Consider the following 16,877-nt stretch of genomic DNA (forward strand, 5'->3'; position numbering starts at 1 on the left):
CAGAAGTCCTGCCAGCAATTTCCAGGCGGGGACACTCTGAGAACCAACATGATGCTAAAAAGTACTACATGAATCCTATATCATGTAGCAATTTAGATGGTCAGGACCTATTCTACATTCTAAAGTTAATTCTGGATATATGTTTTCCAAAAGACACTCCAATTCCAGTGCCAAATGAAGCCTAACAATAGAAGGCAAACAAACAACACACCTAACATAAGGTAAGGAATTTATCTTAGAAGTTTTCTTCAATTGCAAATAAAAACTTCAAGATTTTGTTATTAATCAGATCCCACAATGAATCTAATGTTAAATTGCTAACATGGCAACAGGACATCGTAACAAGATTAGTATAATCAGGCAACGTCATTAATATTACAGGCCATTTGGATCTATTCATTTTGGAGGAATTGAAATTTAGTCTATTTGGCTTGGAATTTAACATTCCACCACTTTCCAAATCTCAGATATAAGCCTATTGTAAATTGATGGGGTGGAGCATGGAAAATGAATTTATGTATCAACGGAATATGTTTCTAATCTACAACTTATAAAGCGTTCTTTCGGATTACTCCTGTATGATAAAAATGTAGCGCGTAAATATCTCACACATATTGCTAATAATAGTATACAAATTATTTCACATAAAACAATATTAGCTTAATTAATCTTTGCTTAAATTACTATTATTAGAATGGAATTCAATTCCAAGGATCCAAACGGGACGTTAGGCAAATCACATAACCTCCTACAACATCAAGCCATTCTGACTCTCTAGGGTTGTTTAAGATCATGAACCATTCTACCATTCCAAAAAAAATACTTTATCTCTCCATGCAATACAACTAATCTTTTATAAAAGATTAGTTGTATTGCATGGAGAGATTGTTAAGGTTTGCTTGAGCCCTTGACAAACATAAAATGGTTAATTGATATTAAAGGGGGCTTGACAGTAGATGTCTTTGCCTACCTCCTTGATCTTTGGGATGAACTTCAAAATATCCAGCTTCATCCAGACATGGAGGATAAGCATATTTTCTGGTTTGCTATTGATGGAATTTATTCAGCTAAAGCAGCTTATGATGGCCTCTTCATCGGGTCGACCATGGCTCAGTATTGGAAATTAATTTGGAAAACTTGGTCCCCTCCTAAATGTAAATTCTTTCTATGGCTTGCTGATCTTGGAAGATGCTGGACAGCAGACCGTCTACAGAAGAGAAGCTTAAGCCATCCTGACAAATGTGTTCTGTGTGACCAAGATCAAGAAACCATAGACCACATTTTGGTGGGTTGTGTCTTTGCTAGGAGCTTTTGGTTTCAGATGCTGGGACAGGTCAACCTGTCTGGCTTTGCTCCTAAGGTGGGAGAAGCTAAAACGATGAAATGGTGGAGCAGAATTAGTGAGCAGCTGCAGGGGATTGCTAAAAAAGGGCTTAATTCCTTGATTACCCTTGGGCTTTGGACTCTCTGAAACCATAGAAATGGGTGCGTTTTTGACAGAGTTAAACCCAGTCTGGAGGGTGCTACTAGAAGAGCTGAAGAAGAAATTATTATATGGAAGTTCGCGAGAGCCAAACATCTTGCCCTTATTACAGCTCCCATTCCAGGTGTCCTTTAGGGATATGGTAGAGAGTTCAGTCGCTAGCTTCATAAAGGAAGTTTTTTTTAGTCTGAGGCTGGACGTGGTGCCCTTTTTAGATGATCATCTTGTTTTGTTGTGGCCGGATGGCCCTGTTTATTTCTTCTTCTTCTTCTTCTTTCTTTATTTCTTTTCTTTGTTGTGTTTGTATTTGGTCTATTTTTAGACCCTTCTTCTTTTTTTAATTCAATGATACGTAGCTCTCCTGCGTGTTAGAAAAAAAGATTGTTAAGGTTTGATGTACTACTACAACATATTTATTAGGCAAAACTACAATTTAATTTAACACCGGAAGATAGAACACCAAATTGTTAAACTTATATATTATGTTCCCCTCCTGGAGAAAGGAAGGAGTGCCGGTTAGACAATTTTATTATGGGAAAGTAAATGCTGGTCGATGCCAATCTTGGACTAACACCACCGCGACGATAACAAAAAAATCAAGCCATTAAATGAAAAAAGAATAGAAAATCTATTACCAGCAGAATAGCTAGACATACCAGCAGACGCAGAATAGAAAATCTATTGTTGCCTATGCTGAGCGAGCGCGGAACAAAAGAAAAATATTGAGCAAACAAAGCTAGACATAAAGAGAGATGTAAAAATAGCTGGAGAGAACTTATTAGTTAGTTGTGCCAGGAGGTGCTATGAGGTCGACGTCGATCTTGGACCAACACTACCGCGACGATGAGAAAAAAAATCAAGTCGTCAATTGATGCCACATCAAACTAGATGAAAATTGAAAGAGGATAAGATTTGCATTGGAGAACGAACGGGAAAACGAAGAACACGAAGAAACCCTAGGTACAACAATAGAGATTTCTCACCGGATAAGAAGACTCTCACCGGAGCCGGAGAGGAAATCGTCGATTGACGGAGATTCAGAGGTCCGATCGACGAATCGGATGCATTGCGACGAAGCCCTCGACGAGACGAACGCAGTTGTACCCTCGGATTCCGCAGACGATGCACGGATTGGGAGTAATTGCTCGCCGGAGTTGGAACCGCTTCCGAACTTCGACGAGCGATTCCGGGACCTGGGAATTGAATCTGGAGAAACTATTTCGTGCTCTGGAACGGACTCGACGAGGAGAAGCCGGGCATGTATATATAGTTGGGGTTCGGACAAGATGAAAATTCGGGTCAAATTCGGATTTTACTATCTATAAAATTCAGAAAATCCTAGAGATCCATATTTTGTGCTCAAAATATTATAGATGCTTTCAAAAATTCCAGAAAAAATTCTAGAAATGTTTTGGCACCTAATGAACTCAAAAACATACTTAGAGTTTCTAAAAACATTTTTAAGTACCTTAAATAAATAGATTTTGGTTTCTGAAAAATAGAAAAATATTCCAAAAATATGAAAGTTTATCGAGCGCTTCTATAAGATATATTAACATGTTTCAAACATATTTTACACTTAGAAACACCATGTAACGACATGAATGCTATAACCAAAGTGCCTCTATGGCTCATTCCACTAGGCTTACAACAATATAAAACAAATAATTCTTCATTTTTAGGAAAACGAGAAGGAAAGCAAGGAAATGAGATAGTAACACCTGGATTTGGTGGATATTAGGAAAGAAATTTTATACCACCAAATTCAGGGTGTTACAATGCATCGTGGTAATAATCTTGTGTGGCATGGGTGAACTGACTTCCTCCAGTGGACCTCCAATCTCCTCCAACACTCCCTCCTGTACCACTCCCTCCTATACCACTACCTCCTGCTCCATATAATCCAGCATCACCATGGCTGCAATCATCACCTGCACTAGGCTTGGTTGTGTTATTATCACTATCTTCATCCTCTTCTTCCTCTTCAATTTGATCGGTGATTTTGACCCTTTTTCCTTTCCTATTTGATGGACCAAGTCTTGTCTTCCGTTTGCCAAGGTGGGTGTTGCCAACTGTTTCATCGGTCCATTCTTGCACTTCCTCTTCCGCTTTGGGTGCCACCTGCATTTAAGGCAACAAGATTATGGCAACAACATAGATCAAATACAACAGAATATATTATGTTATTTGTTACCTTGTTTTGGGACTCCATAATCACGGTCCTAAAATAGGTGTTATCAACCTTTCGCGGGATGCTAATGGCATGACAAGCCTTTGCCCAAGCCCTACTAAGAATCTCTTTCGAGCTCCTTCCCTTACTTGTCCAGGGACCAGTATTGCCTTGGTCCAGAGGCTTGAGCAAGATTGTAGTCTCTAACACGCTAAGGTACTTGTTCCCTACTCCTTCCCATCATCCTATCAAGTGGCCCTTGAGATACCCTCTAGCTGGAGGATCCACCACCCATGTCATAACTTCCACCAGCCCTCTGACTACATTCGTGCTCCACATGTGATTGATTTAGAGCCACTTAAGGTTCATCCTCGTACTGATCGTCCCAAAAATGGGTTCATGCTGCCTCATCTGCCCTCAGCCGTTGCCTGAACCTAGACCTCTTCTTTTCCTTTGTCTTATCTATGTCAAGTTGGAAGTATGCCTTTATGTAGGAGAAATAGAGGGACATTTCTTGATATTCTTCCCTCTATGCGTGAGATGCTCCTTCAGTCAGGTACCACCTCCTTCGCTCTTTGTTTCTCTATAATACTTGCATTTGAAACGTGCGCCAACCCTCTCTCTGTGCGACCAGACTCTATCTCTATCTTCATCCGACATGTCTCATACAGATGTTGCAAAAATATCATATAACTTGAAACAATAACTAAACCATAACTAATCCATAAACCAGAAGCCATCACATACATAACAATAATAAATCATCTTTACAATATTAGTAAATAATATTATGAGTTACATATATAACTAACTATTAACAATACTAGCATATATAACTAAATACTAACATATAGAACTAAATAATAACAATACTAACATATATAACTAAATACTAACATATACAACTAAATATTAACAATACTAATATATAACTAAATATTAACACCATAAAAAGTGAAACCCTAAAGGCCTAAACCCACAAAAATCAAATATGGGCACTAAATATGGAAACTAGAACCTATTGTGGGCATCAAATCCGGTTTCTCAGTAACAAATGCGGCTTATCGATTTCAGTTAGCGGTTTATCGCTAGATTTGCGTGTTTAATCGGCGGTTCTGCGCTGGGGGATCAGCGGGGGCTGGCTAAAGAGGGAGCTCAGTCGGCCGGGGGTTAACCGCTCCCGACGAGCTGTAAACCGTGCCCCACGAGCGGTTAACCGCGTCGCCGGGGCAATTTTTGCTGTTGTTGCGGCGGTTTCGAGCAGTGAGGGGGTGAGTGCACGAGGCAGGGGCCGAGAGAAGTGGGGGAAAGTGAGGGAAAGGAGAGAAGATTTTTTTGTTTTTTTTATAAAAACCCTAACAGGCTAACGAGTTTAATAACGGGTCTAAACATTTTCTATTTTTTAATGGGCTAAACGAGACTAAATTTGAATATCTTGTATATTAGATTACTCATGAGAAAATGTAGTTTTTTATTATATAATTTTTTTATTTTTTATAAATTTTTCAATTTTTTGAAATTTAGATCGAAATTTTAAAATAAATCGATACCGCCAAGCGGTTTAAGTAAACCGCCTAGTTAACCGTCATTAACCTACAGTTTTTAAAGAGTAATTAAACGAGATATGATAAGATGATCTTTAAATAAGGTTGTTTGGTTTAAGATTAAAGGTTGAGACATTACTATTTCAGTGTTGTTCACTTTAAAATTGAGAGTACGCCGAATGCACCCTAAGAAAACACCGGAGGGCATGTGCCTTGTGTGCGCACCAGATCAGCCGAATCGTTTCTGTTGAAGAAGCCATGGAATCGCGCCGCCTCTTCCTCACTCGCCGCCTCTCCATCTCCTCCGGCGCCCAGTCCAGCGCCGCTTTCATCGCCGACGAAATCTATGCCCTCCTCACCACACGATCTTTCCGGGCTTCCGTTAACCGCACGGAACTGTTCATACGCTCCAAATCCGTCACAGCCTCCGGCGTCGCCGAGATGTACCGCTCGGTGGCCGTTGCAGGCCCACCTGGGCAGCCCCTTTACCTCGGCCGCGCGGCCTCCGTGCTGGTCGAGGCATCCGCGCGCGCGGCCCTCCCCGACGGCGCGCTGCGGCTGCTGGACCTCCTCATACTCACGCCCAAGGCGCCGCTGCCGTCGGGCGCCTCCTGCGGCCACCTCATGGCGAAGCTCTTCTCACTCGGGCGCCACGCGGATGCGCGCCGCGTGTTCGAGACCCTCGGCGATCGCCAGCGCCGCGATGCGGTCACCACGGTTTGGAGAGTCGGGAGAGCGGCTGACGCCGTCAAGGTGTTCGGCGAAACGGCGGCCACGACCACGGCGCCAAAATATTCCAGTGACCGGTATGTTACCATGAATATGATGACTGACTGCCTGATGAAGGGAGATCTGGAGGCTGCTTGGAAGTTGCGGACCCAGATGGTGGAGGCGGGCATGAAACTACAGAAGCACCACCAGAAAATGCTGCAAATGCTGGAAAAAGTCCTGGTGTGCCCAGACAACAACAAGCGGAACGTGCTTATCGAAGTCTGCGTCAAGGCAGGCGGCATGGACGAGGCCGTCCATTGGCTCCGGCAGATGGGCTACGATGGCATGGAACCTCCCAGTGCTCACTCCTACAACTTGGTGATCGCCGGGCTCTGGAAGGCCGGCAGGGGTGACGACGCTGTCAAGGTGTTCGGCGAGATGGCAGACATGCTCGTGGCGCCGAATCATTTCACATATACTGTCATGATCAATGGCCACTTGAAGAGACTGAGCAGTGTTCTGTCCTCGAGGAAGAACGAGAATGGAGATCTGGAGGCTGCGCTCGCCCTGCTGGATCAGATGGTGCGGGATGGCTTCAAGCCACACGAATACACCTGCCATTTGCTGATGGCAGAACACTGCTTAGCTGAATGGCTGGGAGACGTTACAGCTTTACATAAGATCGCTCATGGCAGCCTGCTTGAGTTCCTATCTAGAACCAACGAAGATAAGTTACTGGCCATCATTGAGGAATCTGCGAAGAACGGTGCTGCTGCAGCGGGTAATGTTTGTACTACCTTTGTCGAGGAGCTTTGCAGGATTCAGAAAGTTTCACTCGCAGAGAAGGTGCTGCGGACATTTGCGGAGGCAGGGTTGGTCCCGACGACAGAGATGTACAACATTGTCATTGACGGGTATTGCAAGACCAGGGACCTCCAAGGGGCGTTCTTGTTGTGTCGCCAGATGGAATCACATGATCAGCTTGTACCTGATGAAGCCACCTACAAGTCTCTGCTGCTGGCCGTGCGCAACGACACAACAAGCATCATCTACTGGGAGGACGTGGTTGAGTTGTTTGAGAAGAATGGAATTAGTACTGATGCGCTGAACTCCGGCAGTCCTGCTGCATACGGATTCAAGTATAGGTACAGTCTAGTAACTAGAAAGTTTAAGGAATTGGCGAGCAAGCTATTTTAGAATCTGCAGAATGGATATTTTCATTGCTGATCTACACTCTTAGCTTAAACTATTAAACATATGCTCGATGATGCAGCATGTATTCTTTCTTAAGAACTTGTGGAACCTTGTTTGCTCGATGGCTACATTCAGATTGAGGGGCTTGTTCTAACTTCTAAAGCGCACATTGATTGACCTATATATGGTTCCCAGCTGCCTCAGTGCCTTGTCAGTTTGGCACGTCATGTGGTTACTAGATTTGTTGGATGCATTATTGGGCTTAACGAATTTGGGGCATACAAGGCCTTATCAAATCCGAGGAAAACGAATAACCACGAAGGTGGTTGGTGCTTTAACCAAGATGAAAACTCCAATGTAAACATAAGCATTTGATCATGCAATTAGGAAGTGTTTGGTTGCTTTAGTCACCCTCTTAAACTTTAGTGTTTAGAATTTTTATATACTGTTTGACAGTTTAGAGACTCAAAGTGACTACCTTTAGTCATTAAAGTTTATAAGGTGGGAGCCAAACACCCCGTTAATCAAGTGGACTGTGATTAATTGGTCGAATTTTCCTTGACTAGATCCACGCAATGCCGACTTTTACTTGGTTGTTGCACGAGCACCTGAAAGTGCAAAAGCATCATCTAGCCTCAGGCTATCTACATGAGCTTTTCTATCTCACCTCTATCTTATTCCTTATTTTAAACTTTACTCTGTAAATTGTAGTTTACAAAGCAAAATAGTATTTTACATGCCCATATATACTCTGGTGGAGATGACCTTACTTTGGACAGAGGATGGTGGTCGTTTCTCCCCGGTCATGCTCACTAGATGCGACTAATTAGTCATCTAATAATGTTGTACATTATTGTTAGCACAAATAAAATAATATCGATATTAAGAATAAGAGTAAGACGACATATCAAGTGTAAATAAAGATAAGAGCGCCAACATGCTAACATCAAATCTTGTTCATTTAATCTATAACCTACGACTAAGCATAATCCCACCACCTCTCATACTACTTTCTAAAGAAGTTAATGTTTTTATAGAACAGGACTCCGTCCCTAGGTCAGATAACATTAAGTCATATATAATGGATTTGATGTACAAGATTTGATGTTAACACCTTAATTCTTATACTAGTTAAGTGCCCGTGCGTTGCGACGGACATAAATCAATTGCTTTTTTCGAAGTACAAAGACATCAGATTCTTGACATATGTCACTAAAATCAGCAACAGAGGAATCAGGATAATGTGGAACAATATTATCAATTGTCCCTAATTGAGGTGCTTCAGCATTGAAGGAAGTTGCTGGCACTCATCATGGTGGTTCAAGACCAACAACACCACAGAGAACAAACTGGACAAAATAAAAATTCCGTGGAGGACAAAGTTTGTACCAATGACAATTGTATTCATTTAACCTTTATACACACAGTAAATTATAGAGTTTGTAATAATACACGCGTAAGAGATTTTCTTTATGATACACTGAAAATTACAAATTTTTATAATACACATGGGTAAAAGAATCTTGTTGCTCCAGGTATATATTATGATCAGTTTCTTTCTGCACAAACTTAATACAACTAAGGTTCTTCATCTTCAGCCTTATCCATAACAACATCATCACAGTAGACAAAACTTGTAGATATGATAATTGCAGCCTTTTCATCCCATTTAACATTGGATGATCTAGCAACCATATCACCTGTCACGAAACCTTGCTTCAAACGGTCACTATGATCATCCCCATCGGTGCCATTAAGTAGTACACGTGAAGGCAAACTACCAAGCTTGGGCAACTTAGTGTCCAATGATTTGCCATGGCCATTCTCATGAGGAACTAAAGAAGGTTTTGTATCAAAAGCTTGTTCTACTGAATTCAGTTGTGTCTTAGAACTAAGAGAAGAATACCTGCTCATATTGTCAGGAACAGATCTTGCGACAGGTTTAGATTTATGCTCTGAGATGCTCTAACCATCGCTGCTGGGAGATGCAAATTGCCTGCTGGAAAATACACAATTAAAAATGTTGCTTTCGATGTGTCATTCAAACATGAGAAGGGAATAGCCATATAAGATGAATACAGACACATGATTATTGTATCTTAAAGTATGAAATGTGCAATACCTTCTCTGCAAAAGCACCAGAAGTTATCTCATGACTTATTTTAGATTTCCTTCATGTTTCTCCCCCTTCTACAAAGACAGAGAACAAGAAAGACACTTGAATTCATAGAAATTTGAGATAGCTACTTCTTAATACCTAAATACATAATTGAGACTACGTCAAACCAGTGAAAATAATGCATGCCAAGAGTAGCCCTTGTTTGTACATTTTAAAATTTGGCAAAGGCAAAAGAAAGGTGGCAACTACCACCAGAGCAAGCCAAACAGTTCAGCAACCTTACACTGTAGATCAAATAGCAAACTGTAGATAAATTTTGACATTTAAATCACATGTCAATGCAATTTGCTATTGTCTAAACAATGCAACCAGAAAAATAATTGGGAGAGTGAAACGTATTCATGAAAATATATAACTGTTTTGTTCAACTGAAGTAATTGTACTTCAGTGATGCAACAACAAGAAAGTTCTCAGTAAGTCGTACCTCTATAAGTTTGTTCTTAGTGACCATGCTGACACAGGTTGACAGATATATTGAAATAACATGACTGAGAAATTGAAGAACACCACTCCGTTATACACAAACGCAGAACCCAATTCCTTGTACATAGATGCACGAAAGAGGTGGCAACACGAAGCTCGATGCGAGAGGCCTATTGGCTGCTGCTAGCTCCACCTCCATGCCTCCACGGCCACCGTGCTGTGTCAGAGTTGCATACAGAGAGACCTGATGCTATGTGGACAGATGAGTGCTTGCACTGCATCGCGGGCCTCTCCCACACCTTTCTGTAATAGAAACCTTCCTTGTACCTCCTTTCTTCCCCTACTTTGCAGTTTGTTAAACCTCACCACTCCTTGAGTACCAAACACAAGAGCAGACCTATAGTCAGGTCGAAAATCATGGCCCCATTTAGAAACACAATGGACCTCATCAATGGCAAAAGTGCAATCCCTAGCTTTTCTGCAAGTTTCTTCAAGAATCCATTAATCTGCAAGAAGAGACATCACCACCAAGATAGGGACGACAACATGTTAGTAAACTTTAGAATACCACAAGAAGAATGATAACCTTAATATTGTCTCGTGGCAAACATAAACAATCTAATACATGCCAGCCATCGCTTTAGCTTCAACGCGGCTATCAGGTTGCCCTGATCCAAGGAAGCGTGCAGATATCCCGTGTTTTGCATGTTTCAAGCACTGATCATGAATTAGACTTATCAAGGGTGATATGACCACCACAACCTTTGTTGTTAATAGAGTTGTGATCTGAAAACAGAGGGACTTTCCTGCTAGCAGAGTTATCCATGTGAGAAAAGGAGGGCGAAACTACCATCCACATGAAAAAAATAATAAATTACAGAGATAAAGAGGAGCATTACAGAAAACGCATCTGATTTTGTGGCTGCTAGGAGAATACAATCCCCGTGAGCAAACCAAGCATCCAAGACTTCCTTTTGGAATGCTTTGAGGTTGGAAAATCCAAAATGCTTTTGCAAACAGAACTAATTATGTCCATTTGGCTTAACACAGATAATCTTCTATTGTAAGAATATAAAGCATATAATATAATTGTTAATAAATACAAAAGAGGCATAAGATGATGTGAGAACAAGCACATGTTGGTCATTGAGTGCAAAATTAAATAAATCTCACTTCATTATATGTGAATAAAGCCTAGTTAACTACCGTAACACAGTCAAAGCATAAGTTACTTAAAGCAAATTCTTACCATAAATACAACATTATTAATTGATCCCAAATTAATCTGAGAAAAATATACGAGCAAACACAGTCTGCTCAACAATTTCAGTTGTCCAGAGATGTTTTCTCAAACCCGTCCTTATATATAGAAAAAAGCTAAGCTTGGCTTCATCACGCCGAAGCAGCTACAAAATAAAAGGAGTGGCATGGTTACCAATCCATTGTTATATGTATATCCTTATTACCAGGCATAACCAACAAAGAAATTCCTGTTTTCTAGTTTTCTGTGATGAGGTGGTGGTAGGATAAGGGTGAGCAACAAACCGTGGGACCCGCCGAGCTGCTGCAGCGCCTGCAGGAACTGGTGGTGGAGCTCCGGGGCCCAGCACCGCCGCGCCTTCCGGCTGGGTGCCTGCGACGACAGCTGAGCCTCCTTGTCCTTGCCGCCTTTGGTGCTGCTGGCCTTATTGTTCTCGGCTGTGTCGGTGTCGGTGTCGGTGGCGCCGGCCCTGTCGCAGCTGTCCCCGACCACGGCCGAGCTCGCCGCGACCGGCAGCTCCAGCTCCAGCTCGGCGCACTGCTTCTCCTCCTTGTCCTTTTTCTTCTTCTCCTTCTCGAACGGCTGGAACGCGCCCCCGGGCTTCCTGCAGGCGTTGAGCGCCACCGGCCTGCACGGCAGCAGCAGCTCATCCTGGTGCTGCGGCGGGGAGGCGGAGGGCTGTTGCTGGTTACTCCAGAGCTGCACGGACTGCAGCCAGTCCGGCATCGCCTTCTTCGTCTCCGGATGTGGCAACCGCCTGCTGCTGCTGGCTGCTGCCGTCTCCAGATCTCCCACCGCCTCGTCGTCCTTGTCGGCATCGACGCCGAGGCCGGGGAGGCCGAGGGGGTTGTGGCGCCGATGACGGGGGCAGGGGGAGGCGCTGAGGACGGGGAGGACGCGAGGATGGGCGGCAGTGGCGTTCGCTGTAGGGGCGAGCGGGGCGGGGATGTTGAACTTGACGGGCGGCATGTGGGGGCGCGCGGCGCCGCCGCGTCAGTCTCCTCCTGGAGGGGGCGCGTGGTAGCAATCGCGGCAACTATGGAGGGCGCGGGATCCGCAGCAGGGGCGAGATCCGGGGCGGGGGCGGCGGGGGACGGTGCCTGTGCGGTCGTGGGGGAGGGGCACAGCGGGGGCTGGCGGGCTGCTTGCGCGGGGGCTGGCGGGCTGCTTCCTTGCGCGCGCGTGGGAGGGTGCGGGGGCAGGCGGGGGCAACCTAGGTGTGGACGCTGACGGTACTATCTTAATAGAGTAGTATAGATATATAGAGAGAGGGCAGGTATAATAGGAGTCCTGTACTTTCAATAGTTTAAAGAAACCCAGGCCAATCACTCCTGCAACCTGGTTCAACCTAGCGCGCCGACTCAAGCAGGCTGTCGGGTGCGCCACCCACCCCACGTCTGTGCGCGCAAAAAAGAAATGCATGCATGAGTCAAACACGTTCCCTTGCATACGCGTAAATTTAGAAAAGATATGTGTGACGGTTTTTATTTTTAAATGCTTTATTTCCTCCATAAATTTTGGATCGCGGCAACAACCATGCACCTAGACTCGTAAGGACCCTTTTATGATATATACCGATTCTAAATATGCTACAATGTGTAGATAATTATGTAATTCGGTATACTGCGTAAAAATCTGTTATGAGCTGCATGCGCGCGAATTTATGATAGAAAGAATGTGCAATGAAAGGAAATGAATTGACATGTATAGAAACAAAAAATTGTATTTAATATTTTATTTCCTTCATAAATATAGGATCCCTTCAACAGCCATGCAGCTAAACACGTTAGAACTAGTTTATGATATATACTGATACTAATTATACTACACTATATAGATATTTATGCAATTCGGTACACTGCGTAAAAATTTGTCTCCTGCTGCATGCGCACAAATTTAGGATGTCAAGATTTGCGATGAAAGGAAATCGATTGGTATGCATGGAAACAAAAAACTTATTTAAATGCTTTATTTCCTCCATAAATATAGTATAGCTCCAACAACCATGCAACTAGGCTCGTTACGCCAGTTTATGATATATACTTATACAAATTATGCTACACAATGTAAGTATCTATACAATGTGGTACACTACGTAAAAAATCTGACATGTTGTTCACTGGTGGACACATCTCCAGTTTAGAGCGTAAAAACCTTAAGTTTTGAGCATAAAACTCCTCAATTATAAGCGTAAATACCGAGCCAATGTGAGAGGTTGATAGCTCTACTAGGTTGTTATTAAGATCCTATTTTTATGGCAGATCCGAAAAACATGGCAGCCGCATGTATGCAGTTTCTATTTTTATACATATCCAAAAATTATGGCAAATCATTTGAGTTTCCATTGCATGCGCGCAAATTTTAGATTATATTTTCCTTTACAGTTCATGCGCGCAAAAAATTGGATGACATGAGTCACATAGAGCATAAATTCTTATACAACGTCGCATAAATACTTACACCGTGTAACATAATATATCGGTCCAACTAAGAACGCCAGCGGAAATTAGGGACGGTTTTATGGCAGACGTAAAAATCTGGCATTTACGAACATAAGTGATTTGATTTATTTTTTATGATAATTAAGAACATGCGAGAATTAGGGATAGTTTTATGACAGACGTACAAATCTGGCATTTACGAACATAAATGATTTGATTTTTTATGATAATTACGAACAACATAAATCAAAGAATTGTCTTTTCAATGTGCATGCAAAAAATATGCATGCAGTAAACTGATATACGAACTCCATGTTCAAGCATAAAATCGTAAAGTTTTTAGCGTAAATAATACATGTGGTAGGCATAAAACACAACAATCGAAAAGAAAACACGAATCAGAGGAGGTAGTGGCCGGAGGACATCGTCGATGACATAAGCACAAATGTAGGTCGTCACTCGGGCCGCCCAAACTGCACCGGATCGGAGGATGTCACGCGCCATCATCGTTGCGCGCACCTTGCGTCTTCTGTGACGCCGCTCGCTCGAACCTCGCGCCTCATGCGTCGCTGTCGCTACTCGCATGTCGAGGGGCACTGCTTGCTTGCCGGCCTTGGAAGTGCCACCGCCTCGGGGCCCTAGGGACGCCGCCGCTTGCCCGCACAAGGGCCCCGCTGTCGCTCGCCCTCTAGATCGGGGAGCCACCGCCACCGACCTGGGAACCGCTGCCACTACTCCGGATCGAGGAACCGCCGTCACCGCACGTCGAGGTCAGGGAGGCGCGGCCACCGGCTAGGGGTCCACCGCCGCGCACGCTCTCGGGCAACCGCCGTCGTCGCACGCACCGTCGCTAATGAATCGATGTGGAGCGTAAAAAACTGAACCCTAGCACTCCAGATCTTGTTTTATAGAGGTCCGGACCTGGTCCGACTCGATCGGATTGCACCGTCCGACTAGGGATGGCAATGGGTCGGGTTCGGATCGGGTAGAGTAAATACCCGCTCGCGACCATACCCGCGGGGATTATCCATATCAGCCCATGACTATACCCACGGGTAAAATTTTGTACCCGTGCCCATACCCGTCGAGTATCGGGCGGATATCGGGTATCCGTCGGGGTATAGCATCTTGGTGCATTCTCCCTAAATGAAGTCTAGCGCTGTTCTGAGGGTCGCACATCGCCATGATCACCGGAGGCACATAATATTGTTGCACAGTGCAGTCGTGTAGATGTAGCCCTGGACATGTGTTGCTAATGTTTTTTTGTTAATAAACTTCCAACTCGTCAAAATCGGAGAGTAGCTAGCATAGTCGTCTGGTGTATTAACACTCTCTTAGCTCAAGTACTTGTACCATATAGCATTGGTACTACGTACTGTCACTAGTACTAGTACTAGAACTAGATCAAAAGCATCAACATATAGGGAGGGATGGCAGTAGGATGAGCTGTCGAGGGTGGACAGCTAGCTAGCATACTGGTAGGATGAAAATCTAAAATCACTATTTTCAGATATTCGTCGGGTACCCACGTGTAAGAAATCAAATCCGTACCTGACCCGTAATAAAATTGGGTCGGGTACGGGTAAGACCCACAGGTCAAATTTCGTGCCCGAACCCGTACCTGACGGGTCGGATATCCGAACCCGTGGGTAAAATTGCCATCCCTATGTCCGACCTGGGCTTCCTCTAGTTATTGGAAGCCTAGGGATCTTTATATATATATATATATATAGGGAGGTGATATTGGGAACCCTAAGCTTCCAATATACTCTAAGCCCTAGCCGCCCCTGCACCACCCGACCCCCTAGAACCCCCGCACGCGCGCCCATCCTCTACATGCGCCTGACTGCCATCGCAGCAAAATCAACCCAAGGGCCTCCCTACACTGACCACTCCCCTACTGCCCTTGCCCCTTTCGAGTAAGGTAGTCCTCCACTAGCTTTCCTAATTAGTCAGCCAAGGGCGTCTCATACCACCCTTGTGGTAGCACTGTTTTACCGGGTGGTTCTTCATGTTCCAATTAACATAATGATCTTATCATGAACAGTAAATAACAAACTGATAATAAAAGTGTGATAATGAATAATGTATATCTCTATACCCAAAACCATATAAAAGCAATAGAAGGTACTACCCAAAAATTCAGTGGTAAAACAAGGTATAGAGATAGCCAAACTAGGGTAACCTATTGGGTCCCATCAAAATTATCCTATGCAGATCATTATGATTAATAAGAACATAACTGGGTGAAAAGAAGTGATCAAGGGCACAACTTGCCTGAGACTTGAGATTCTAGGTACCAACTTGCTCTTCAGGTGAATCATAACCTCGCTGCTAGTCATAGCAATACAAACAAACATGGTATAGACAAAATTAACATCACACCAAACATAAGAACAAACTGCATAATAATAATCTACGCGTCGCTATGAGATCGTAGGTTCGAGAACGACTAAAATCGAAGTTATTGTTATAAAGATACGATTTTCTGAAGTTTTAGGTGATTAAATGATAATAATATATTCTATGCTATAAATCATGTGAGAAACATATAAAAAATAACTGATTCAACTTTAGGCTAAGTAATAACATAATCCTGTTCCAGTAAAATTATAGATACTCTGAATTGAAATACTATATTAACATGTTAACCCAATAAACATAGGGTGAACAAATTAGTTAACTATTTTGAGAACATGTTATATGATAAAATAATGTTACTAAAGTGTAGACAATTTTATTACGAGGCTAGCACAACTGGAACGAGTCAATTCGGAGTTAAAACGTGGAAGATATGCAATAAATAAGATTTAGGATCACTTAATACTAATTTTACTAGCTCCAATGATCAATTTGTAAATTTTCAGGGCATAAACCGGATTACTTTTACACTCCCCTGTACGGCGGGTTGATTCTGCTAAAACAGATGGCTCTTTAGCAAATTACCGAGGTCGAAGGGGTATCCATCACCAGGGGTCGTTCGGTCTATTTTAACGCCCGAGATTAGATCCACAAAGTCGTGAACCGGAATCCAGTGTCAGCGGTCAGATCTCAATCCAACGCTCGAGATTAAAGGATCCCGCGATCTGATCTTGGCCAATAGATCCGAGATCAACGGCTATGCTTTTTTATCACGATAGGGTATTTGAGATTCAATCGTGAGCGCTCATCACCGGATCAACGACCAGGGTTGTTTCTCCCCCGCACGATCCTGTTCACGCCGGAACGGGGCTACGACATCCTGCCCGCGGTGGCAGGCCCACCGGCGAGCGGTGGCTGCTGCGAGGCTATGGATGAGATGAGTCTTTGATTGATGGCTTAAGGTGTTATCGTGACATGTATTTATATAGGCTAGGAGATGGGGGTTACGTGATAGATATAGTCTGGTACTTATCTGTTACAACCACATCCTATATATTAGGAACTCTAACAAACTCGAACCCAAATTTGTTACATGATAGATCTAATCTG

At 43.3% G+C, this 16,877-nt stretch overlaps 1 protein-coding gene across 1 annotated transcript; it reads left to right on the plus strand.

Moving 5' to 3' along the window:
- The first annotated feature begins 5,369 nt into the window (after positions 1-5,369).
- LOC100278503 (uncharacterized) lies at positions 5,370-7,256 on the plus strand. Its single transcript, NM_001151760.2, has one exon. The coding sequence runs from the start codon at positions 5,456-5,458 to the stop codon at positions 7,103-7,105; it is 1,650 nt and encodes a 549-aa protein (NP_001145232.2). The 5' UTR covers positions 5,370-5,455; the 3' UTR covers positions 7,106-7,256.
- The last annotated feature ends 9,621 nt before the right edge of the window (positions 7,257-16,877 follow it).

Source organism: Zea mays, chromosome 9 (assembly GCF_902167145.1).
Source record: "Zea mays cultivar B73 chromosome 9, Zm-B73-REFERENCE-NAM-5.0, whole genome shotgun sequence".
In the NCBI taxonomy this organism is placed as follows: Eukaryota; Viridiplantae; Streptophyta; class Magnoliopsida; order Poales; family Poaceae; genus Zea; species Zea mays.